General features: G+C 43.9%; 11 protein-coding genes across 11 annotated transcripts; 4 read left to right on the forward strand and 7 right to left on the reverse strand.

Annotated features, from left to right (window-relative positions):
- Positions 1 to 58: 58 nt before the first annotated feature.
- AWJ20_2485 (Cell wall endo-beta-1,3-glucanase) lies at positions 59 to 967 on the reverse strand (the record flags this gene model as incomplete). Its single annotated transcript, XM_018879431.1, has 1 exon — positions 59 to 967. The coding sequence occupies one exon, from the start codon at positions 965 to 967 to the stop codon at positions 59 to 61; it is 909 nt and encodes a 302-aa protein (XP_018737349.1).
- A 1222-nt stretch (positions 968 to 2189) lies between these two features.
- AWJ20_2486 (Cell wall endo-beta-1,3-glucanase) lies at positions 2190 to 2711 on the reverse strand (the record flags this gene model as incomplete). Its single annotated transcript, XM_018879432.1, has 1 exon — positions 2190 to 2711. The coding sequence occupies one exon, from the start codon at positions 2709 to 2711 to the stop codon at positions 2190 to 2192; it is 522 nt and encodes a 173-aa protein (XP_018737350.1).
- A 2391-nt stretch (positions 2712 to 5102) lies between these two features.
- On the forward strand, positions 5103 to 6092 carry COX18 (Cox18p; the record flags this gene model as incomplete). Its single annotated transcript, XM_018879433.1, has 1 exon — positions 5103 to 6092. One exon carries the CDS (start codon positions 5103 to 5105, stop codon positions 6090 to 6092), a length of 990 nt encoding a protein of 329 aa, XP_018737351.1.
- Positions 6093 to 7343: 1251 nt separating this feature from the next.
- Positions 7344 to 10643, reverse strand: AWJ20_2488 (uncharacterized protein; the record flags this gene model as incomplete). Its single annotated transcript, XM_018879434.1, has 1 exon — positions 7344 to 10643. One exon carries the CDS (start codon positions 10641 to 10643, stop codon positions 7344 to 7346), a length of 3300 nt encoding a protein of 1099 aa, XP_018737352.1.
- Positions 10644 to 11045: 402 nt separating this feature from the next.
- Positions 11046 to 13781, reverse strand: MYO1 (myosin 1; the record flags this gene model as incomplete). The annotated part of the gene is made up of 1 exon (XM_018879435.1): positions 11046 to 13781. The coding sequence occupies one exon, from the start codon at positions 13779 to 13781 to the stop codon at positions 11046 to 11048; it is 2736 nt and encodes a 911-aa protein (XP_018737353.1).
- A 38-nt stretch (positions 13782 to 13819) lies between these two features.
- Positions 13820 to 14203, reverse strand: AWJ20_2490 (uncharacterized protein; the record flags this gene model as incomplete). Its single annotated transcript, XM_018879437.1, has 1 exon — positions 13820 to 14203. One exon carries the CDS (start codon positions 14201 to 14203, stop codon positions 13820 to 13822), a length of 384 nt encoding a protein of 127 aa, XP_018737354.1.
- A 285-nt stretch (positions 14204 to 14488) lies between these two features.
- THR1 (homoserine kinase) lies at positions 14489 to 15547 on the reverse strand (the record flags this gene model as incomplete). The annotated part of the gene is made up of 1 exon (XM_018879438.1): positions 14489 to 15547. One exon carries the CDS (start codon positions 15545 to 15547, stop codon positions 14489 to 14491), a length of 1059 nt encoding a protein of 352 aa, XP_018737355.1.
- A 574-nt stretch (positions 15548 to 16121) lies between these two features.
- MAS2 (Mas2p) lies at positions 16122 to 17618 on the forward strand (the record flags this gene model as incomplete). Its single annotated transcript, XM_018879439.1, has 1 exon — positions 16122 to 17618. One exon carries the CDS (start codon positions 16122 to 16124, stop codon positions 17616 to 17618), a length of 1497 nt encoding a protein of 498 aa, XP_018737356.1.
- A 241-nt stretch (positions 17619 to 17859) lies between these two features.
- SEC62 (Sec63 complex subunit SEC62) lies at positions 17860 to 18690 on the reverse strand (the record flags this gene model as incomplete). The annotated part of the gene is made up of 1 exon (XM_018879440.1): positions 17860 to 18690. The coding sequence occupies one exon, from the start codon at positions 18688 to 18690 to the stop codon at positions 17860 to 17862; it is 831 nt and encodes a 276-aa protein (XP_018737357.1).
- A 1663-nt stretch (positions 18691 to 20353) lies between these two features.
- FMP41 (Fmp41p) lies at positions 20354 to 20962 on the forward strand (the record flags this gene model as incomplete). Its single annotated transcript, XM_018879441.1, has 1 exon — positions 20354 to 20962. One exon carries the CDS (start codon positions 20354 to 20356, stop codon positions 20960 to 20962), a length of 609 nt encoding a protein of 202 aa, XP_018737358.1.
- A 429-nt stretch (positions 20963 to 21391) lies between these two features.
- MTC5 (Mtc5p) lies at positions 21392 to 25405 on the forward strand (the record flags this gene model as incomplete). Its single annotated transcript, XM_018879442.1, has 1 exon — positions 21392 to 25405. The coding sequence occupies one exon, from the start codon at positions 21392 to 21394 to the stop codon at positions 25403 to 25405; it is 4014 nt and encodes a 1337-aa protein (XP_018737359.1).
- Positions 25406 to 25553: the final 148 nt, after the last annotated feature.

Raw genomic sequence — 25553 nt, forward strand, 5'->3', positions numbered from 1 at the left:
AAACAAGTATATCAGGTATATATAGGACTAAGTGGCGAGGTAGAGAAGAAGCTAGGGTCTAGTTTTTTTCTTTGGCTCGCCGCTGGAGGGTACAGGTGGGGATGGTGATGTTCTTGAGCTCCCTGTCGGCGTTGAACAGGCCCCATTGGGTCTCCCATTGCGAGTCCGGGGTGTTCCATCTCTCCTTCCAGGGCTGGTCAATAGCCTCGAACCAGTACCAGCCAATGTCTTTATGTGTGCTGTCTAGAGGGTCGCAGATCCAGCTGTCCAGGAATGATTGTAGCTCAGACAACCCGGCTACTGAGCCCTGGATATGACCTCCTCCACTGGGCCATCCAACTTCAGAAATGATGCTGGTCGCGTTCTCGGGATGTATGTGAGGCACCACCTGTTGCAACAGGAAGTCGTACGTCCATTTGGCCGAAATACTGACATGGACTCCTCCAAAGAATGGATGGATATTGGCAGCCATGATATCCACATGCTTGGCTAGTTCTGGTGTCCATTTCGACCCGATTTCGGACGTTCCGACTGGAATGTGTCCGGCATTGATATATCGAAGGTAGTCTTGCACATAGTCAATGTACCGGATAAGCTCGCCGGTTGACAGGTCTCCTCGGAAAAGTACCTCGTTTCCAACTAGGATGGAGTTGAAGTAGTGCAGAGGGTATTTCGACAGAAGGTGCTCCATCTCGGTCAGTTGGCGAATTGACGACTCGTGGCTCTTGTCAATCCATATTCCTAATGACAACGACATGTTGGTCAGTCCCAGGTCCTGGAAAGCATTTAGGATCAGTGCTCCTTGATTACAGTCGGTACCGTATATTCTTATCCGGTCAGTGAGCTGCGACAGCAGAGCAACGTCCAAGGTAACGTCTTTCTGAGTGACCCCGCACTCTGGATACTGAGCATTACGAGGCGTGTAATTCATGCCATAGAATACCTTGTGAAGGTCTGGCCTTCCCATAAGCGACTTGACGTCCGGGTCACTGGTACTGACTTTCTTTCTTGACGGTGGCTTGGTAATATTGCCGTTTTTCGAGCTCGACTGGTTTCGGTTTTCCTGGTATCTGTTTGTGTTAGTTGCTGTCCTGCCAGTAGGTCTTTAATCAACTTACATTATAAAACAAATCAGAAGAATCAAAAATACCGGCACAGCCACCCATAGAGCACGTTTCAAATAGGTGATGAGCTTTGTACTTTTTCTTGCTTCCTCGTCGTCGTCATCACCTCCATCTGATGTGGTCTTGTGCTTTTCAATAATTTCGTCGCTCGACGCGTCATTATCATCGTTTGACTTGTCCAGTTTCTTGGAACTATCAGCAGCAGCAGCATCTGGTCCCGATTGGACATTGTCTCCACTGTTATCACTGTCGTCTGCTTTTTGTTGGTCTCTCCATGAATCCGACAGGGACATAACACTGCTGCCCTCAACACGATGTACACTTTGTCTTTCCTCTTTCTGAAACTCGGTGGTAGCACTCTCGTTAGGGTTTAGACTAAGTGATATCCTGCTCCGATTGGAAAAGTTTGTCAGTGACCTATTTTGAACTCGTTCTGGCCATTTCGGTTCTCCATAGACTGTTCTTGGAGAAGTTGCCTTGCTCCCTGTTTGTGAAGGAGCGACCGGCGTGGCACCCAAACTTCCATCATCTATGACTTGTTAGTTCTAGTTCTGTCAGTTAACTAAACAATCTAATCTTACCTCTTGAGTTTTCTAGGTTCTTATCCAACAGTGACCTTAGCTCTTCCGGACGAATGCCCGCGTATTTGTCGTGGATAGGAGTCGAGGCATTGCCGATATTACTTTCATCTGCTATACCATCGGCATCTACCCCTGGAGTATTCTCAGTAGTCTCAAAATTTCTAAATGACAGAGACGCCTGGCTTTCCGACAAGACATTAAGCTCTGGAATGTTGGTGGCCGCCACCTTTGCACTTGAGGGTCCTGTTGACGGCCTAGACTTTGTTTCCATCACCGCTTAATATTTTCAATTCTTGGATTCCAGTATTTTGGCGTGAATTATGAAAACGTGTTGGTTCTTCTGAGATTCATTATATTGGGTATTTATCATTATGGATAGCCTGGGTAGTTCGTTATGGAGTTTCACTATCAAACGCATAATTATGGAAAAAAAAGAAAGCCAGTTTTTACTTTATTCACTATATCTACTGCAACTTGTATTAGCCTAGCTGGTATTCTGTGAACACAGGGGAATAGTAATGTTCTTCAGTTTCCTATCTGCGGTGAACAGTCCCCATTGAGACTCCCACTGAAAGCTTTCTGTATTCCATTTATCCTTCCAAGGTTGATCAAATGCTTCATACCAATACCAACCGACATCAGTATCCTGATTCGTGCACAACCAGTTGTCCAAAAACATCTGCATCTCTTTTTCTCCTGCAACTGCCTCATGTAGAGCACCTCCTCCGCTTGGCCAACCAACTTCCGATATAATGTACATCACATTTGCTGGACTTATTCTACCCGCTACTTGTCGGAGAAGGAAGTCATAAGTCCACTTGGTAGAATTCTGGACGTTGACCCCTCCAAAAAACGGGTGTATGTTGGCTGCCAAGATGTCGACATGCTTCGCCAGATCATGTGTCCATTTCGACCCAATTTCTGAGGTGCCTACAGGGATATCTTTTATTCCTTGTTTTCGTAGATACGCCTTGACATATTCAATATATGTAACTAGCATTTCCATTCCTGTATCCTGACGAAATAGAACGTCGTTTCCGACAATTATTGAGTTGAAATACTGGCTTGGATAATGTTTGAGAAGCTCCCGGAGTGCTCGTACTTGTCGCAACGAGATTGCCAACGACGAGTCAACCCACACTCCTACTGAAACTGTCATGTCCAGCTTCAAATCCTGAATAGCATTGAATATATATGCCACCTGATTGCAGTCTGTTGAAAACACCTTGATCCGTTTTGTCAGCTGAGACAGGATTGCTAAATCTAGAGTAACCTCCCGCTGTTTGATATTACAATCAGGATATAGTGCGTTTCTGGGGGCATAATTAATTCCATAGAAAGTTTGATGAAGCCGGGCATCTTTCATTAGTGCTTTTACTTCGTTGTCATCTTTAGTTATTTTTTCGTATCCAATTTCTTCCAAGAACCTCGTTTTATCTGACTCAGTTTCATTACTTTTACTGAAAATACGTTAGACCTTCTCAATTTTACTTTAAAAATAAAAGGCAGAACTTACACAGGAATACTCAAACCGATACTAAAGTAGATCGACACTGTCAAGAGAAAAAACAACAGACTCGAGAGAATCACAAGCTGTATTCTTCGAGATTTCCTTGCTTCCAGTTTTCCGATACTTGTTGATTCCGAGCTCTTTCTTTCCAAGGTTTTTTCATTAATACTCCCTTGTCTAATACTACTATTCTCGCTGCCCTCTCTTCCTCTATTATCTGTCCGAGGGTCGATATTGTCCTCATCATGGTCGTTATAGTGCTGACTTATAGTTATTGTTTCTCTGGCAGTACCAAGAAATGTACCTGTTCCGGTGGTAGTGGATACTCCAATTGTATCGCTAGCAGTTCCTGCAATAGTTCCTGTCATTCTACTAGTGACTCTCGTTACAGCTTCAGTCACGGTCCCCGACGTTACCCCCGACGTAACCCCGGAAGTTACTCCGGACGTTAACCCAGAAGTCACACCTGACGCGGTTCCAACTTCCGGTCTTGATAGTGCTGGTGTGTTTCCAAGAAGTCCGAGGTCACCACTCAATCCATCTGGTCCCAGATTGACATTAATTCCCAAACCAGGCTCTCTAAATATTCGTAGTGGTTGTGTAGCAGTCAAAGGCGGCAGAGGATGTGTGATAGATATTTGCGAATCTTCATTTACCAAATCATGGGCCCCTGATACTCTCTCTGTTTCCCGTGACCCACTAGACATCAACGTTGTAGGAAACGCTATCTCGCCATTCAATATCTCATCCAAGTCTGCCATACTGGTGTACTTGTTGTGGATCGGTGTTGGAGGAGCTGTTAACTCTGAAACCGTGTTTGGAGGATCTACCTCATATCTGGGTGAATTGGCTCTTTTGGAAATATCCAAAGGAGCTGTTTCTTTCAAAAAGCTATTACCCTCAAATGTCGGGTCCTCTTCTACCTCTCCTGGAGGCTCCTGAGTCGATGAATCCACGGCCATTATTTGACTAATTCCACGGAAGCATAGAAGTCGCGCTTAACTTCAACTGTGGCCTATTTATTCAGCTCATTATTATGGCGGCTCCTATTTTTTATGGACAATATTTGTTATGCTCGAGCTTAATCTGTCTGCCTCCGGCGGCTGGGGCGCTGCCCCAGACCCCGTTACTCCTGCTTCGCAGGAGATTGCTGTGATATTGGCTCAAGTACGGCATAGCTGACACTGTCTGCCTTTCACTAGACAAAATCAAGTCAAATCAATTAATCACTTCATGATCCTGGCACGAATATAGTTGTTCGAAGTGCGTATAGAATCAATATCAACTCCTTCCCCTGGTGTTTGTAGGTGATTGAGTGTGTTTGGAGGTGATTTGATCTGGAGGTGATTGAGGATGTTGCAGGTGAATGGGGATGTTTGTAGGTGATTGAGGGTGTTTGTAGGTGATCTGGGGATGTTTGTAGGTGATTGAGGGTGTTTGGAGGTGATTTGATCTGGAGGTGATTGAGGATGTTGCAGGTGAATGGGGATGTTTGTAGGTGATTGAGGGTGTTTGTAGGTGATCTGGGGATGTTTGTAGGTGATTGAGGGTGTTTGGAGGTGATTTGATCTGGAGGTGATTGAGGATGTTGCAGGTGATCTGGGGTATTTGCAGGTGAATGGGGATGTTTGGATATATATTAGAAGCTGATTTCTAGCAGCCTTGTCATCGCGAGTTTCCCAAGAATCTAGTTAAGTTAAAATGTGATTAAATTACAGCTACTGAGCAAGACACCAACTCATAAACTCAGCTTCATCGATTTTGTTTGTCAAGAGCCTAATAAACTCCACATGCACAGTTACACTATAAATGCATTTCTGCATGAACTGATGTTTAAACATTATTAAGACTGCATAAAATGCTTCTCTCTTAAATTATCGATAGGAAATGCTGAAAAGCTCACGAATACCACTGAAAGGTAGGACATTGGTCCCATGGGCAGTCCGGACGCGGCATTTCCATGCTTCTCGTAAAACACAATTCGAACTTATATCATTAGTCGAACCAGTCCATGATGCGTTTCAACACCTTCACACTTGGTCTGGCTTGGAATGGCACGCTCTGATCCCGCTGACTACGATCCTGCTACGAAGCACTTTTACTCTACCGATCAGCATTTTAAACCGATTAAGGACCCGAAAACAAGTGGAATTACAGCCTCTCTTATCTGGTATGGGACCCATTCTCAAGGCTCGGCTGGCGTCTTCAAAAGCTGCCCAACAGGGTTTATTGACTAGGGAACAGATTGAGGTCTTGACTGTCAAAGAAAAGAGAAAACAACGGATAAAACTATTTAAAAAGTTCAAATGTCAGACTTGGAAAAATTTAACTTTACCTTTGGTACAAATCCCAATCTGGATAGAAATGTCGATGGTTATCAGATCAATGTGTGGATGGTCTGCTCTTAAAGGTATTCCAAGTGAACCGAGTTTTCTCTCTGATTCTTTTTGGTGGTACTCCGACTTAATAGTATCAGATCCATATTACGCTCTACCGCTAGCAATTGGTGCTGTCAGTATGGCTAATATTGAGTGGAATGTGCTCTCAAATCTTAGTCCAGCCGCCAGACGAGAACGAGAACTAAAGGAAGTTGCTCGTAGTAATCCCGATAGTGAAAAAGAACTTACAATGGCTGGACAGTCTGGTGTTTCTGGTCCTAGTATACCCGTCATTTTGACCAACATGGCCAGAGGAGGAACTATTATATTTATAACTATTGCCATGCAAGCACCGACTGCCCTCTGTCTGTATTGGTTTTCTTCCAATGCCTATTCTCTGGTTCAAAATATCCTCCTTGACAAATATCTACCTATCACTGATTCACCTCAACCGCTGCAAATATCGGCTGATACCATGAAATTAGACGACCCACGATAGAAATCTGAAAAACATGTAACGAAATGTGACATTGACGACGAATTTACGAAAACAACTTTGTATATATTAGTTTCAACATATAAATATGTATATAAATAATAGCACATTAGCATAGCATGGTCGAATCAAGGGTCTGAAAAGTCAATTGACAAAGATACAACTCGTCTAGAATACAGATAAAACATTTTAATGCACTTTTGAGCTTTTTGTGGCATCTCTAATCTTGAACACTGCCGTCTCTAGCGCGATAAATAACTCCCTTTCCGTGTAGATCTTGAACAATTTCATCAGGTAACCTTCCGTTCACCTTGACAGCATATAGTCCAGTCTGAAATCCATCAACTCGAAGCCACTTAGCAACCTTTAGAATTAGTTAGCATCTCTTCAATCTGTACCTGATCAAGTTTGATATACATACCCATGAAGCTCCAGTATCACATACAGCTACCTGACCTTCGAATGCTGTTTCTTGTTAGATTTACTCCTTTTGTCATGCCCTTTGCTCTCTTATCTAGCAGATTAAATCTGTATTGACTTACAAGGACTAGTACAGTCTTGCACTAAACTATCATCTGATTTGAACGCCAGAATCGACTCGCAATTAGGGCATCCGTTATGAACAAAGTCCTAAATCGTTAGGTTAGCCCCTGATTTCAACTACTGTTTAACTATGCCATCTTTCCGTCATTTTATTTGAATAGCTCTTGAAGAACTAACAAATTGAAAAAGCCCAAAGAGGCCATTTGGATCTGGGGAAGCGACGCCAGCAACTTGCATAGCTCTCTTTCGAGTTCAGGCAGTTAAGTAAAAGAACTGACTTACTCTAAATGGTTGGATAATACCACAAATCATACAAGCACGATCTGTCCTCGATGACATTTTATCTGCGAAACTGTACACTTGAGTTCTAATATTATTCTATTATGAATTCGTGTATGTGAACTACTAATATCGAGTTCCTAATCTCAGAATTTCATGCAGAGTAATAATACACGGCTTTAGCGCTGCCACTTTAAATATGTGAACGAAACAATGACGGTGAATCAAAGTTATATAATAGAATCTTTTAAGATATTATTCGTGAGAAATATGTCTTGATCACATAAGAGCCTAAAAATAGTTCTGTTATACCAACAATGGGATAAAGTTATGGTCCCTGGATTCTGCAAGGCACGCTATTTGCATCTCGGTTGAAATATTGGTTGTTCTTTGGAAATAATTATATTCAATGTTTAAAATATTAATAGAAAATTATACAAATGACCTACCACCGTATTCGCTTCTGGATAGGCGGTTTGAAGTCAGGCTCTCAAACCTGCTCTTCCAGCCCTCTAGCTCCTTTTCAAGTCGTAGTGAGCTCTCTTTGGCATCTCTCGCCTCTCTTTCTGCTCTCTTGGCGGCTAGTCGCTGTGTAGACTCTTCCCCTTGAAGCATTTCCAGGGTATTCTTGAGTTTCTTTATTCTATCCTCATTCATATCGTTCTCTTCTTGTAACTTCTGTACTAGTTTATCTTTTTGACTGATCTGAGTGTACAAGTCGCGAACAGATCTATCATTGTATCTAGAAGAGCGAAGGTCATCCGCATGGCGACGCTCTTTCTCTTGTAATTGGTGTTCCAACTCTGTGACTTTTTGTCTCAAGAATTTAGACTCGTCTGCTGAATTTATTCTAAGAGATTGTGCTTCCATCTCTAGTAATTGTAAATGTAGTTGTTTCTTTTCTTTGTCAGTCAATGCGAGTCGCTGTTGCAACTCCTCGTTGAGTTTACGCTCTTGTTCAATAGCTTTCCGGTCTTCATCTAACTGTGCTTTCGAATCACGTAGTCGCTCTAAGATTATCGACGATGCCTCTGACTGTTTCCGGAGCTCCTGGCGCAGTTCTGCAATCTCCGAATCCGGATCTTTCAAGTCACTTGATGGAACTCCTCGAATGGTCCCACTTCGGCCCAAGTTAGATGATGCGAGATCTTCAAATTCTTTAGAAATTTCGGTCAATCGAGTTTCCAATGTGCGCTTGTCCTTTTGCAGTTGATCTCTGTCGGCAGTGATGTCATTCATGGTGTTTCGCAAAGTCCGCACTTGCGAAAGTAGGGAACCAATTCTCTTCTGTGAGTCTTGGTATGCCAAGGTTGAATCTTCATTAGACTTTTGCAGTTCGGAAAGTTGCGCTTCAAGATCCGCTTTTTCAGTCTGCCATGTCTCCTTCTTCTTGAGTTCCTCAATCTGTCTCTCAAGTTGGCGACGAGTACCATGTAACTCAGAATAAGATTGCTTTTGGTTTTCAAGCTCTTCTGAAAGGGAACGAATTTCGTCGTTATATCTCTTTCTCATAGCCTCAATGGAAGAGTGGGATAGGCTCATTTCTGAAGACCATCGGTTGTTGAAATCTTCGACCTCTTTGGAAAGGCGTTGCTGGATCTCTTTGCTATGGTTGAGATCGATAGTCTTGTCTTCTAGCTCACCCTCGAGTTTCTGGAGTTTAGCTTGGAGATCCATGATAACTTTCTCTGCTTGTCTGCATTCCTGTTTAGCAACTGTCAGAGACTCTTCAGCTTCCCGGCATTGGCTTTTGGCAAACTGCTCAGCACGAGATGCCTTCATGACAATAGTTTCGGCTGTCTCGATTTTGCTGTAGTATTCTTCAGACCGACTCTTGTACAAACGAATGCTTTCCTGTAACTCTTGGTTTCTAGATATCTCAGCATCCAGTCTAAGGGAAATCTCGGTGATCTCTTCCGAACCGTGGGCGGAACCACCCATAGTTCCATTAGACTTAAGAGCCTTCAGTTCTCTCTCAAGTCTTTGATTGGCTTGCATAGCTTCTGCGAGTTGCTCTTTGGTTCTCACGAGATTCTTAGAGGTGTCATGATATACTCCCAACAAGTCATTCTTCGAGGATTGTAGAGTCGATAGAATCTTTTCGATTTCGCTCTGACTCTTGCCTTTAATATCGACTTCTGGTCCGGCAGATAACGAAGTATTCTCTTTATTTGCCACTGACCGGTCAGCAGAAGCTAAATCAAATTTTGGAACCTGGAAATTGCCGTTGCTCAGATTAGAACTCAATGGTCTCTTAGTTGGACTTCCTCTTACTGGTGTAGGAGGAGTAGACGGATTGGTTGCAATGCTTGCCAGATCTTCTAAAAGAGCTCGTCTACTGGCGTAATACTCAGAGTCCTTATCGTCAAGAGTTTTGGCCCATCTTTGTTTAGCATCTTCCAATTGGGCTTTGAGTAATGCTTTACTCTCTTCTGCCTTTTTGCGAGCTTTTTCGGACTCCTCCAGCTTTTGAGCGAGGTCAACAAATTCTGGCACATCCTTGCTAGCCTCCTCCCAACTAACCGAACTACTTCTACTCAATCTGGGATTAACAATCTTCTGTAAAGCCAATAGCTGATCAGTTCTTTCTTGAAGTTGTCGTTTGGCCGAGTCAAGCGAAATGGTAAGCTTGCGCTTCATCACTTCGACTTCGGACCTAGAACGTCGTTCAGTCTCGCTAGAATCTTTGACTGAAGCTAGCTGTTCCTCCAAAGCACTTCTCATCCTTTCAGCGGAAAGAGCTGCCTTCTTCTCTCGGGCTATATCGTGATGCAAATCTTCAATTTCTCTCTCCATTTTCTCCTTATGGACTTGTAACGTAGCATGCTTGAGGCAGATATCTTCAAAGTCATTTCTAACCTTTCTCTCGCTAGCTGCCAACTGGTCTCTCTCCTGAACAACTTTTGAAACTTGAGATTGGATCTCGGCCGCCATAGACTCTCGTAGCTTTTCAATTTGTGATTTTTTGCTGGAAAGCTCTGCTTGTAGTTTCTCTTTCTCCAGCTTGACAGCAGAGAGTTGATTTTGAAGAGTATCTAGCTCTTTCGAGGTTCTAGTCTTTTCGAGCTTCCAAGATTCTTGTTTGTCCATATGGTCTTTAAGCTGCGCTTTAAGCTGCTCAATTTCTACAGTCAAAGGATTCATATTGGATTCTGCTTTGGCGATTTGCTTTTCTAACCGTTGTACATTATCTTGTTTCTCAGCAAGTTGAATGTTGAGAGCATTTACTGATTTTATTGTCTCCTCTTTTGTATTTTCAGCTCTCTTGAGCTTACTGTTTAAAGTGGTGATTTCCATCCTTAGCTTTTTGACTTCGATTGTTTTCGCTTTCTCGATCTCAAGCTCTTTCATCAAGCTCATCTTTTCTTCCTCGCTATTACCAAAGCTCTTCACCTTTTCCAAAAGTGCTTCCTTTTCAGCTTGTAGACGGTTGATAAGAGATTGCTTAGCAGCTGTCTCTCCTTTGAACTTTTCTCGCTCGGCATTTAGAGCTTCTTCTTGAGTGGCAGCCTTGAGCTTTAGCTCTTGAATATGTTGATCCATAAGCTTTCGACCCTGACCTTGTTTGATATCCTCAGAAATGCGCTCTTCTAATAGACGACGTGACTCTATAGCTTCCTTCTCCATGGCTTCATATTCCTTCTTAAGTTTGACAGCTTCACGCTTGGCGGAACTAAGCTCAGAATTAAGCGTTGTGTATTTTGTTACCAATTCACCTTTTTCTTTATCCATTTGCTTAGCCTGGTCTTGATGCTTCGCTAAGTCGGATTTGAGACCCGTAATTTCATACTCCTAGGTAAGTGGTTAGTAAAAAATTTATAGCTGTCACATTTTTAAGTGTACTTACTTTCTTTCTTATTAGTTCTTCGTAGTCGGCAGAACTATTAGTGAGCTCATCCAATTGTTCACGGATTTCTTTCTTCTCTTTAACTAGTTCTTGGATTTTCTTATTGGCCAAGTCATAATCAGAAGTCTTCTTGATGTGATCCTCGAGCTTTGAGTCTGATGTTTTGAGTCGCTCTTCAAGATCTGCAATCTTCTTTTCTTTCTCCACTTGCGATCCTTTGAGGAAGCTAAGCTCTTGTGCACTAATTAGTTAGTATCAGGAAATGCCGGACGACAATGGTTATTTACTTACAGCTGTTCAGAAGCTGAACTTTCTTTGACCTGCTGGCTCTTGATAAGCTCCAGCTCTTGCTCCAGTTGTGCGATCCTTTCTTTAAGATCAACTTTCTCCTTCTCGAGCATGCCAATAAGAACAGCTCCGTTCTCAAGCTCTTTACGCCAAAGATCGGCCTGCGAGGTAACCTTTTTCTTGGCCTCCAGTAACTCCTCAATCTGAAGTTCCAGTCTATCAAGATCTTCAAGTGAAGTGTTAAGCTGCTCCTCTAGGGCTGCCTCTTGCTCTTGAGATCGTTTTAATATCTCATCTTTGTCCAAAACTAGCAATTTGACTCCTTCGAGTTCTTTATTTAGCTTCTCAACCTGTTGCTCTGCCTCAATATGTTTGTCTTCAAGCAAAGCTTTCTCCTCTTGAATGGATTTCATAGCGGTCTCCAACTTCTTGATTGCCTCATCTCGAGCCTTTGTTTGACCGGCATCTCGAGAAGCCATAAGCATAGGCCTGGTCTTGATGTAAAGTTTCCACCAAGGATCATCTTTGAGTTGAAGATAAATTTGCAAATTCTTCTTGATAATCTGAGTTGCCTGGGATTTAAATAGCTGCTTTCTGACTTTGATTCTTTGAAGATGACCCCTGGCAGTGGACTGGAATCGAGTTATAATGTCTCGTACCATGGCTTCTCGTCGCTCCTCAAGTTCTGCAAGAACTCCAGACTTGAAGAACACCTTTGTTAAACCAACTTTATAAAGGTTTTCATCTAAACCGAGGTTTTTGAGGATCAATTCCGATGCCTTCTGGCCTTCGATGTAACCCTTTGGCATGTTACTAACCAAGACTTCGTAACGCAATCTGAACTCGGAAAAGAAGAGCCGATTTGGATATCCTGTTCTCGCGATACGAATACCTTCCAGAACACCATTACATCTTAATTGGTCGAGAACAAGCATATTATCAAATTGTTTTGGTGCTTTCTGGTCATTGGGCACAATACATCGAACGAAATGAGGGTGAGTTGCATTCAGCTGAGCCATCAAATATGCTAATTGCTCTTTGTGACGTTGCGCAACAGTACGGAATATACCTTTCTTGACTCGGTTTCTGTGCTGAGAGCGACCAAGGTCGACTTCCTCTTTACCAATAGACTCTGCCTCATCAGAGAACAAATGGCGAACCAAAGTCTCTGAAGATTCCACGAGCAAGGCTACAACGTTTTCATTCATGGGATCCTTGTTCTTTTCCAGCCAACCATCGGTCGAGTATTCCACTTCAGCGGCATAATGGGTCAACAAAAATCCTTGATTAAGACGGGTAGGCTTGAATTTAGTTGATTTGTTAGACCATAGGTTGTTCAACTTCTCAGTGAATGATTGGTCAGTGGCACGCGGCATAACACACTCTTCATCAAGACACGAAAAAACACCCATTGGGTTAGATTTCTCGATAAGATCAATCGTGGGCTGTAAGTCATGGCCGAAATCAATAAACTTCCATTCAATGTTTTCTCTGGTGTATTCTTCTTGCTCGAGTACAAACATGTGGTGGTTGAAGAATTGCTGCAACTTCTCGTTGGTGTAGTTAATACAAAGCTGCTCGAAACTATTGGTTTGGAAAATTTCAAAACCGGCAATATCAAGAACACCAATGAACGACGTATTGTCGCTTGATCTCTCCAGGGTTTGATTAATGCGGTTAACAATGCTAGAAAAGATACGCTCGTACAAACTTTTCGCAAGAGAGTCCAGTGAATGTCTCACCTGCTCAGCTGACCGGGACTGGGTTACCCATTCACGGCCAGCCTTTACACGGGGCTTTAACAAGCTCTTCATAAACTGGTCGCTGTGAATACCCAGTAAATGTGCCACCCTCTCTAATTGCGGAATATTAAGAACTCGACCTTGATCAGTGCTTTCTGAACCAAGCTGAATATTACCAATGTGAAGTATGGCTGATATAATCCTTAGAATATCATTTACTTCTTGGGATGATAAACCCATGATCTTGAATGAAGCAAGAAGATTCTTGAACTCTTCTTTGTCGTCAACACCTTCAATGCTCTTATTGGCGTTCTTCAAATAAGAGTATGACATTACATCAGGCTCTAAAATGAGGGCTTCACGAAGATCTTTAGAGGCACCTCGAACAAGTTGATAGAAAATATGATAGTTTCGCTCTTTAGAATTCTGATAAATTACTCTGGATTTTTCCAATAAGTACCAGTAAATAGAAGCACCAGCAATTTGTCCGGATTTGTTAAATTCTATTCTTATGAATTTACCAAATCTTGAGGAATTATTATTTCGTACTGTCTGTGCGTTACCAAAAGCTTCCAAAATCGGATTTGCCTGAAGAATCTGTTGTTCAAAAGTAGCACCTTTGCCATTGGGTCTGTTTCTTTGCGAGGTCTTGTTTGACTCGCTAGCAATAGCAGCCAAATATTGGATGACCTTTTTAGTGTTTTCAGTTTTACCGGCACCAGATTCACCTGTGACAAGGATAGACTGACTCTCATAAGTCTCGAGCATATTTCGGAATGCTTGGTCAGTTATAGAGTAAATGTGTGGGGCAACTTCGTCTCTATGCTTGTTCTTGTAAGCGTTAATAGTATCAAGACCATAAATTGGCAGGTTCTTATACGGATTTACCGCTACCAAAAATAATCCAGAGTAGGTGTAGATATTGTCAATGGAGTATCTTGTTGCCAAGTTGTGCACAACTGAGGCTTCATTGAGGAAGGTTAACTCGGCCATATCATTAGCACGATCAAATTGAGGAGGGTTTACCTTTTCTACTTCATCGTATTTGACAGTCCGGTCCTAGATTGATCTGTTAGTTTTCTCATTGGTTTGAACAGATTTACTACAATACTTACAGAATCATCGGTACAGCGCACATGAAGAGTATTACCATTGTCCGATTCAGAGACTATAAAGCCTTTGATGAATCCGAGAGTTTCATCAGGAACCCAGACCCACTTCTTAGATGCAAATTCTGCATCTTGGACAGTGGAATCTGAAGCAATGTCAATGGTACCGTGTTGAGATTCACCATTTTTTGCTCTCAGAATTTGCGAGATGCTGGGGACTATCGATGATGGAGAAAAAGTGTGTGTCTGGTCAGCGACCCGCTTAGGTGTCGAAACTTTCGACGAAGCAGGGCTCCTGACAGTCATACTACTGGGTATCAAAAATATATAATCTGTGTGGAAATGATAGTATGGTCTAAGTGAAACTGGGGTCTATTTACATTTACTTGAAGAAGTAAATAAGAGGGTGCATGATCTGGTTGCCACGGTAACAGCCACCTGCAATGAGGCGATAATTAAAAATCGCCGCACATGTGAAGATCTGTTTACCCATGGCATATGCATCTTCTTATTTATAGATACGTGAAAAGCTGTGGGGGAACAGGTGAATATAGAATTTAAGGGATATCAAGTGCAAAATCAACTAGACAATTAATGTTCGGTTACAGTGGCACCATCATCAGCAGGTTCCAACAACTTCCAGGTACATTGGATCTTTTCTTTGGCGAATCGAGCGAGAATTTCTTGGGCAATTTCTTCAAATCGTTCAGTAGCAAGTGCTAAAATTGTCGGACCAGCACCAGAAAGACAGATGCCCAATAAACCTGGATGAGTTTTAGGAGTGACTGAGGCAAGGATTTCTGTTAATCCAGGTACTAAAGTCTTACGGTATGGCTGATGAAGCTTGTCTTGCATGGCAGGGTAGATCAAATCAGCATCGGGAGGAGATCTAGTAAGGGCAGTAGTGAGTACTGATAAACGTTGGAGGTTGAAAATAGCGTCCTTACGGGTGTAAGCAGTTGGTAAGACGTCACGTGAAGTGGCCGTTGAGAGTTCGAAGTTAGGAATGATAGCAATAGCCTTGATCTCTTTTGCCCAACCATATTTGATATGATGACCGATATTCATTGGCGGTTCAGGAGGAACTAATCCAGTATCAGCACCACCAGCTGGTTCTGGTAAAACTTCAGCAAGCGGGATTTCAATACGTTCTAGATCAGCAGCACTGAGTTCGCGCAAGTATGAACCAACAAAACCTCCCATCATAGCAGCAGTGATATTATCGGGATGTCTCTCAATCATCAAACAGTAATCAAGCATTCTCTGCTTAGAAAATCCTAATTTTCCAATCTCATTACCAAGAATAACACCTGCTACCACGGCAGCACCTGATGAACCTAGACCACGACCGAGAGGAATGGGATTGTTCACATTAACATGAGTACCAGTAGGAAAAGTACGAATGCCATTACATCTTAAAACATATAGAGCAGTACGGGTTATTAAATTGTTGTCTGCTACGAGTGGTACACTCTCGGCACCCTCTCCTTCATAGGTGATTTTGCAGTTGTGAGGGTCTTCATACGAAACAGCTGGGTCGATTTTAACATCCAACTTAAGATATAGCGTCAGCGAGATTCCTAACACATCAAACCCTGGTCCAATGTTGGCGGATGAAGCTGGAACTGAAATTGTGAACGAACGAGTCATTTTTTATCTATACTTTGTGAAAAGTGACTAGGAATCGTGCAACAGTGAATGTTTCAACTGTGCGATCGGCAGCATCAACTGATAGGCAATCAGTCATATCCTCGATGCAGCACAGCCGTGCAAGGGCCCAATCACCTAGTTATTCATATCCCAAGATATGGTAGAGTTAGATCCGGGATATGAAAGTTCACGAATCAAGTATAGATATCTTTCCTTTGAACAGCATCTTGCATTTTTTCCACTATCAGGGTCTTACGGAACAAACTGTATCAGTCGGACCTCGTGACTGCTTATAAGAACTCCTTCACCAATTAAATGTCGTGTCAAATTAGTGGGATATATTGTTTGATACTCTCTATCAGCAGCCCGACTGAATCTCTACCCCTCATCACATCATATAATTCATCCGGCTTCTTTTAAGAACCCCAAAATAACATCCATCTCGACAACTTCAGCTGGCGATGCGGCTCACGCCGCAGGAAGAGGCTTGAAATTTCATGATGATCTATATGCACCGGTCTAGACCGAGAAGGCAAGACAGCTATTATTTATCACCAAGAACAACCAGACCAAGATGATGAGGTCATCCAGACGCCTGTTGGATGGCGCCAAAAGACCCAAGGTCTCTAGAATTGGCCAGTTGGGATCTCTACCATCTTTGACTAGAAAGATTAGTACTACAACATCAGCGGATTTCGCTTTGACGACCCTTCCAAATGGCGTCAGAGTGACCACCAACCCCATTCCAGGCCATTTCTCAGCCATGGGTCTTTATATTCATGCTGGCTCAAGATTCGAATCAGAAAAGTTCTCTGGAGTGTCTCATATTATAGATAGATTGGCATTTAAATCGACTACATCTCGCAGTTCACAACAAATGGAGGAACATTTGCAGGAGTTGGGAGGCAACTACATGTGTGCCTCTTCAAGAGAAACTCTTATGTATCAAGCTTCAGTATTTCATGATCATTCGGATCAGATGTTTGAAGCGCTTGCTGATACAGTCAAGAATCCCCTAATTACAGATGAGGAAGTGGCACAACAGCTAGACACGGCAGCTTATGAAATCTATGAGATTTGGCAGAAACCAGAATTGATTCTTCCAGAAGTTGCTCATATGACTGCATTTAAAGGTGGTTTGGGAAACCCATTACTATGTCCCGAAGACAGATTGTCAGTGATAGATGCAAAGTTGATTCGCGAGTATCGAGATACTTTTTATCAACCAGATAGAATAGTTGCCTCATTTGTAGGCGTTCCTCATGAAAAGGCCGTAGAGCTCGCTACCAAACACTTGGGAGATTTAAAATCCAACCCTAAGGCTGCTAGCTCTATTGATAATCAACCATCTATTTATACAGGAGGAGAACAGATTCTGCCACTTCCTGAACCAATTGGCAATCTGCCTCAATTTTATCAATTACACGTTCTGTATCGTGGCGTATCTATCGCAGACGATGATGTCTACGCTCTAGCATGTTTGCAAACCCTGCTTGGTGGTGGAGGTTCTTTCTCAGCCGGTGGTCCTGGCAAGGGAATGTATTCTCGTCTGTACACAGATGTGTTGAACTGCTATGGATACATTGAGAGCTGTCTTGGAATCAACCATTCCTACTCAGACGACGGCTTATTCGGCATTTCTGCTTCCTGTATTCCAAATGCTGCACCCTACCTCTCCCAAGTTATCGGACTTCAACTGTCACTTCTTATGACTAAAGGACAAGGTGCTCTGAACTATACAGAGGTCGAGAGAGCCAAGAAGCAGTTACGTAGCTCTGTTCTGATGAACCTCGAGTCTAAGATGGTTGAGCTTGAAGATCTTGGCCGCCAGATTCAACTCAACAACAAAAAAGTGCCTGTTGCCGAGATGGTGGAAAAAATCGATGCGCTGACGGCCGAAGACCTTCGTCGTGTTGCCGAGCGCGTGCTCACTTCGAGCCCACCTACCCTCGTCATGCAAGGAGCTTCACGAGAGGCGTTCGGCGATGTCCAAGATACCCTCAAACGCTACGGTCTTGGCGGCGAGATCAAGGAAACCGAGCCTGCTAAGACTTCCTGGTGGAAAAGATAGAGTAGCACCTCGTCAACAACCTATGTATATATTATCGATAACCGCATTCCTAATAGACCCCTGTCTGCCTCCGGTGGCTGGGGCTCCGCCCCAGACCCCGTGGCTCCTGCTTCGCAGGAGACTGCTGGGACCGTCCTCGAACCGACTCGAGCGCAGCGAGAGGAGCAGCGGGGTCTGGGGCGGAGCCCCAGCCGCCGGAGGCAGGGCAGCTCGAAAAGACAATGCGTGAAAATTAGAAAGTCTATGTACTTTTGTTCGTATCCTCCACAGCTACCTCGGGTTGTGTGGTCTGGGGAGCTGTGGTCTCTGGAGTGGCATCTGAGGAAGGTTCAGAGGGAGCAGCTGAGGATGATTGTTGTTGCTGTTGTTGCATTTGGGCAGCAGCTCGCATCATGTCCATTCTGAACTTGTTTGATTCTTCCTGGAAGAATTTGGCGTTGAGGGCTTGGATGGCCTGGGGAGTTTGTGGAATGGGCTGTCCAGATTGAACGTACTCTGCTCGGCGACGCTCGACACGAGCGGCGATTTCACGAATACGAGCTGCGAGAACAGCCTGCTGTTCTGGAGATAACTTGGCGAGGTCTGGTGTGAGTTGGGCAAATGGTCCTCCTGGATTGGGAATACCGGCACCTTGTGGAAGAGTCTGGGGTAAACCAGGCTGTTGGCCTGGTTGTCCAGCTTGAGCAGCCTGTGCAGCTTGAGCAGCTTGTGCTTGAGCAGCAGTGACTCCTCCTGCTTTGGCCATTTTAGCAAGCTGTTCGTCCAACTGCTTCTTCTTTTCCTTTTCTTCTTCTTGCTTTCTCTTCTTTTTCAGTTGCTTGCGCTTCTTGGCTTTAGCAGCTGCTGCGATACTGGGAGCGACAACTTTGTCGCCTGACCACGAGTAAAGAGGTACAAAACTCTCGAAGAAGCCAACATCTTCAAACAGATTAGGGAAAAGCCAGAAGCCTTTAGGAAGAATAAAGTATGTGATGACAAAAAGGATCAGTCGAACAATGGCAATTAGGAAAAAACAACCAAGAAGTCCTAAAAGACCCATAGAAGCATACCAAACACCAAGTCTCATTTTCATTGGCCATAGAGGGAACAATACAATTCCAAAAATTACTACAACTGCCAATGCTGCATATAAATAAGTGACGATTTGTACTGGTTCGTGGAACCACACGTAGTACATATCATCGCCAAACTCCTGTTGTGCTACAATCTGGATCACTGGAACACCTGGAGCAGGCTTGAGTCCATGCTTTAGCGCCGTCTGGGTCTCGATTTTATCAACACGGAATGCTAATCTGTTCAAAGGAAGCAGTCTAAACGCTTCTAGAGCCTGTTGGCGGCTTGTAATTTCCGGTAGGTTCTTATTCTTCTTCTGAGCTTTAGTATAGTCTGGGCTTTCTAATGCTCTAATAGCTCGCTTGACTGAAAAGTATTCGGTTAGTTCCGCGTCATCCAGTTATATATCGAGCCAAAATGGTCTCGTAGTAACATGTTTCAAACCTACCTCTAAAGAAATCGTATCGCTTGCCATTGAGAATTGCTTGACGTTGCTTGAGCAGTTTATGATGACGTAAAAAGTTTCCCACTGCTAATGCTGGTGGGGCTACCTCGCTGAGATTAGGAGGTCCCACTTGAACTTGTGACGACATCTTGGTCGGTTTGGTCTTTTTTTTCACTGGATCACTCGAGTTCTCCGTCTGGCTCTATGCTGTATCTCTTCTACACGTGTAATTTAAATCACCCCGGCGTCGGTCGAGCTAGTTTGCGCCATCGCGCTTCGTCACGTGATTACGGTTGATCTGGAACCCGTCTCTAGATCTGTTTTGGGCTCGGAATTCTGTTAAATAAATTTTTTTATTTTTAATTTGCGTTTCTGATTCGGTTCGGTGTGTTTTCTATAGCATACTGAGTGTTTGAAGTTAATTGCAAAATTACAAGTGATCACTTCATAAGTAGCATGAGAAGACTATGAATCTCTCTATATACACTCCAAGAAAGCAGCATATTATAAACCACTGGTTGAAAAGTGATATCAAAAGCAGCCGAAATTGTCCACAAAATACGACAATGGCACTCTCAGAACCACTTCTTCTTTCGAATAATCCAATATCCAAGCCAAATTTCACACAGAACCCAGAGGTATTGCCCATTTGACGGGGATTTCTGACCGTTGTCGGATGCCGACTTACTCCTTCCGACTACATCCCCCTGCAGGTCGGATAAAACCCTTTCGGATGAAAGATCACCCCCACTGACTGCCCCCACATTTGGGTGATACTATTCCCAGCTCGGAGAAGTAATTTACCAGGCTGACTTCATCAGTCAGACGTTGAGATTCGTAAAAACAATGTCGTCTAAGGAGCTGTTTAAAGTAAGTTATACGAGATTTCACAAGATATTTTTACGAGAGATTCCACATCTGGGGTTTAAAGAAACGAGGACGAGCATGAGACGATAATAAACTCAGATCGTAATCTAACATTTTCCTACAGCGTTTGGTGAGATTTGTCGCTACTGACGGCAAAATCTACTATGGAGATGCCATTCTCCAGGCTGGCAACACCGATACCAGATTTGCCAAGGAAGCCAGAATCATTAGCGGTGATATTTTTGGTGATTATAAGATTGAAAACAAAACCGTGGCCATTCGCAGATTGCTGACCCCTCTTGCTCCTGAACATGTAGCAACTGTTCGATGTCTAGGACTCAATTACCGTAAACATGCTTTGGAAGCCAAGATGCCCATTCCAAAGTACCCTGTCCTTTTCTACAAGCCCAAGACTGCATTGAGTGCTACTGGTGACGATATTGTAGTTCCCACACCTGCATTGATCAAAAACCAAACAGACTACGAATGTGAGTTGGTTGTAGTCATTGGTCGCGAATGTAAAGACATTACCCCCGAACAAGCCTATGATTATATTTTAGGATATGCCGTTGGCAACGACGTTTCTCACCGTGACTGGCAATTGAACAGAGGAAGTCAATGGAACCTCGGCAAAATGTTCGACGGATTCGCTCCATTTGGACCTGCCATTGTCAGCAAAGAGGTCACTGGAACCCCCGACTCACTCCAGATTTACGCCAAGCTCAATGGCGACAATCTAGTACAAAACGAATCCACTGGCGACATGATTTTCAACGTCCCGGCTGCCGTCTCCTTCCTCAGTCAAGGCACAACTCTTCTTCCTGGCGATGTTATCTTCATGGGCACACCCTCCGGCGTCGGAATGGGCCGAAGCCCACCTGTCTGGCTCAAAAATGGCGACGTTGTCGAAGTCGGCCTGAGCAAAGTTGGCTCCATTGTCAATAAAGTTGTTTTCGAGGACCAGCGAGCTAAACTCTAGAATATATACACTGATATCTGAGCTGGATGGGGGGTCTGCCTCCGGCGGCTGGGGCTCTGCCCCAGACCCCGTAGCTCCTGCTTCGCAGGAGATGACTGGGGATCCCAGCACAACGACTCGAGCACAGCGAGAGGAGCAGCGGGGTTTGGGGCGGAGGAAGACCCTTCTGGACCCTGAAATCACGTGACATAGAGGTTCGCGAAGCGTGCATATGTAGATAAGAGACTCGAGCGGGTTTTGTTTGGTCCGAGGGTAGTATTCACATCATGACATCGGCTTACGATTCGGTTACCTTTGGTAATCCGTTGTCGCTGAGGGTCGATGAGGGTGTGGGTGCAATGACGATTAGCCCATGCGGGAGGGATGTGGCGCTTGCTTCGTAAGTAGAGACTCGATCGGACGGAGATGCGATGGAAGGGATGCTAACGAATGTTAACTAGTCGGTCGGGACTGTTTGTGATAGACTTGGACGACCCGTTTTCGCCACCGAGATGGCTTCACCACAGGACTTCGTGGGAGGTGGCAGATGTGCAATGGTGTCCTCATGCGTTCAGACCGTACTCGGTGATATCGACGTCGAATCAGAAGGCGCTGGTATGGAATCTGGCCATGTCGTCGGACTGTGCAGTCGAACATGTTCTTCATGGCCATAAGAGAGCCATTACTGATATCAATTTTCATTCTGCAGAGCCTGATATAATCGCCACGTGCTCAGTGGATAGTAGAGTCAATGTTTGGGACTTGCGAGACCCGTCAAAGCCTACTACGACATTTGCTGACTGGAACGTGGGTGCTTCACAGGTGAAATGGAATCGTCTGAATCCTTTTGTTCTTGCTTCCTGTCACGACAGAAACGTTTATTTATGGGATACACGCAAAGGGTCGATTCCACTGCATACGATTCGTGCACATGACTCGAAGGTCAACTCAATTGATTTCAGTAGGACCTGTGAGAGCAAGATATTGACATGCTCGAATGACCATACAGTCAAAGGATGGGATTATAAACTGAACGACGAACAGCCCGATATCACAATCAAGACAGATTTTCCCATTTGGAGAGCCCGTCATACGCCGTTTGGCAGTGGATGTGTTATTATGCCTTTAAGAGGAGGTAATAATAGTGTATTCTTAACAAACTTACAGGATATGGCTGGAGAACACTATTTAGATTCTAGTTTCGAGTTTAAAGGACACACAGAGCCGGTTAAGGAGTTTGTATGGCGGTCTCGTGGAGGGGAAGGTGATATTGATGACCGTGAGTTCCAACTGGTTACCTGGTCAAAAGACCATGACTTGAGACTCTGGCCTGTAGAAGACAGAACTCTTGAATCAGCCAATTTTAAACGTGGAGCCAAATTGACTATGAGAATAACTAGAAAAGGTGCCAGATATGAAACCTATCATAACGAGCCAAATGTACGAAGTCTTCGTACTTATAACAAGGGCTTGAATACGACAGGGGGACTTCCGGCTACTCGTACCCCATTTGGCCTTTCTCCTAGTAGTGCTGGAAAACGAGGTTCGGAGTTTGGTGGCCGTCAACATGGATCTCATCACCATCACCAACATCATCATCGTCACCACCATCACCATCATCACAATGCACACAATCGTAGAACAGGAGCTCCTGTTAAGGACACACGAACAGGGTTCATGACAAGAGCAACTAAAACTAACTTTTATAACCATAACATTAACAATAACTCGCATCTCGACTGGATTGCTGGTGTTCGTATGGGTAGAGCTGCATTTGATCCTCCATTTGACACCAGCATAAGATCTGATTACTTTTTGGGCGGCGATTCATCCAATCCAGGTAATCTCGGCGAAGAAGTTAGTATAGTAGGACACAAATTCCCGAAAGTCAGGTTTGAGAAAATCTCGGTTTCGACTGGCGAGTGTATTATCACGCTTAAAGCACCATGGGGAGATACCGAATCGGACCTGGTGTTTGTTAGAATCCATGTGCTATTTCCAGTGGATTATCCATTTTCACCACCAAAATTTAGAGTGGAAGAAGATGATTCATTTGGAGAGGGGAAGTACGAGTTAATCAAGGAGGAGGTTGCGAAAATAGCCGAATTGCTGGCGTCACACGGAAAATACTGTTTAGAATTATGTCTTAGATTTCTTCTCGGTGAAAAGGTATCCCTAGAAGAACTGGAGCGCCAAGAGATTGAGAAGCATATAGAAGACGACACTGGTGAAGTTGGAATTGCCGGTCGATTTTCGTTCGGTGAGGATGGCGAAGAACTTCCTGATCTCACTAATGAGTTTATAGGCTCTTCAAGCGACGACGACCTGGACGACGAGGATATCGCCACACATAGATTAATAATCCACGAAAAAAGCCCTGAAGCAGATGATCTGACTTATAGTGACCGAGATGGCGGAGTAGAAGGAGGACTCAAAGTGACTCAGCAGATATCGGAGACGTCTAAAGTTCTATTTGATAGCACACCTGTGCCGAAAGGATGTGGAGCTGTATGGTCAAAGAGTGGTGAGTTGGTATGCTTCTTCATTGGAAAATCAGCGATGAAGTCTACAGTTTCCAGACAGCTATCAACAAGATTCCCTGAGAAGGGTCTCAGTCAGATGCTTAGTTTCCGCGATGACAGTGGTGATAGTGACAGTTCAGACAGTTTTGAAAGCGATTCTGATTTGTTGGACAACGACGGTGTTTTAGACCAGCATTACTATGGCCTACTTGCTACAGGAAAACTAAGAAATACTCTGCGATTCAGACAAGCTTCTAGCAAGATAGACAGCAGTGCACCTGTTTCGAACTCGGGTGGATCTCAACGTGGAATTCCTGAAAAGAAAATGAACGTGGTGAGAATACTCGATTTCAAGCATTTGATCCCCTCTCGACAAGATATGGCTGCCGAGTATAAGGTATTAGGTGCACCGCCAGGAGTGCTAGCTAAATGGAACCGACAAGTAGCCGAAAAGTATGGATGTCATCAGATTGCTTACTGCTGGTCTCTCATCGAACTGATTATAGGTGCCAACCTTGAAGTGTATAAACATGCTCATACGTTGTCAAAGGCAGGAAATGTCAGCACTTCATTAATGAACCTATTACCACCGTCATATGTTGCAGATCCAAAGAAATCACAGATAGCATTGCCCAGTGCAGCTACATCGCTGGCAACCGCTACAAAATTATCAACAGATATTAACTTTGACTGGGGTCAGCATCCGTTTCGTCGGCGATGGCTCGTAGAAGAGCTGTTCCGATATTTCGAGTTAGAACAGAACACCCAGATGCTGGCGCATATGTCTTGTATTTTGTCTGGTAGTAGCACCATTGATGACCATAACATGGTTTCTTCTGACAGTGCAGCCAGTGGGCTTGTAATGCCACATGCTATTAAGAGCCCATTCGCTCATGATTTGCTATGGCGAGAGGGGGGACCCGGTTCTGCAACTGCTGGCGGTAGTGGTAGTGGTTATTTCTCACCAATATTCTTTTCCAATTACCCGAATTCTAGTCATGTGGGTGGCCATTCGCCAACATCGGTGTCGAGTCTAGTTTCTGCATCACCTGAGAAGCATATCGGAGGGTTCCGCAACTTTGTTAGTATACCATCCACACCACACTACCGATCTCATGTTCAATCACGAGACATGTCGTCTACCAGTTCCAAACAAATGGTACTACCAAACCACTATAATACTAACAGTGGATACGCTACTGCTAACAACAGCGTCAAGAGTGTTCCAGGAAAGCTAGCACGTTTTGATAGCGATAATGATTTGCACCTGGGACTCATGTTTAATCGAAGCGGGATTAATACACAGCTACCGAGCAGAAATAGTGTTGTTGGAAGTGAGACTAGTAAACCTGAGCCAGCAAGCACCCCGTCATACTTGCCGTCAGTACGGGTAGAGATTCTTAATGAAGAGTTCCTGGATTTTACCGAGCAGTTTCCTCGTCCTTTTCCTGACCAGTTTTTAACAGCTGGTAACAAACCACCTGCTGTACTACTACCAGCTCCTTCACAACCGCCTCAACTTCTTGATCCCAACAAAACCGAAAAGTTCATAGCATATCGAGATCAATATGCTACGATGCTATACTCCTGGGGTTTACAAGTAGAGAGATTGGAAATTCTCAAATTTAACTATACGTTGCCAGGAGGTCTCCAAGCAGTTCGAAGACCCTCTATTTTCGACAAGTTCCACTGTGCATATATTCAATTCCGAACAATGCGCCAGTTAGAAGACTTTGAGCTCGTCAACACCACAGATATGTCGCTTAACCGTAGCTACGCCCGAACCTGCCATTACTGTAAACTCATGATCAAAACGCGATTCTTCCAGTGCATCAACTGCGAGCATATCCAGCACGCAGACTGCGGAGTCGAGTGGTTCGTGAGCAATGGTGAGAAAGAGTGTCCAAGTGGTTGTGGATGTGCATGTTTGGATTATTTATAATGTATTATTTAATGAAAATTTTTTTATATTAAACCAATATCACTTCTGCTTGTTTCTACGACTCTCGAAATCTCAGAATCTACATCTCCAGCCTGGTCTTATCTTATCAGTAACCCTTACATCAACTAGGGCAAGGGCTTCCATGATT

This window comes from Sugiyamaella lignohabitans, chromosome B, assembly GCF_001640025.1.
Source record: "Sugiyamaella lignohabitans strain CBS 10342 chromosome B, complete sequence".
Lineage (NCBI taxonomy): Eukaryota > Fungi > Ascomycota > Dipodascomycetes > Dipodascales > Trichomonascaceae > Sugiyamaella > Sugiyamaella lignohabitans.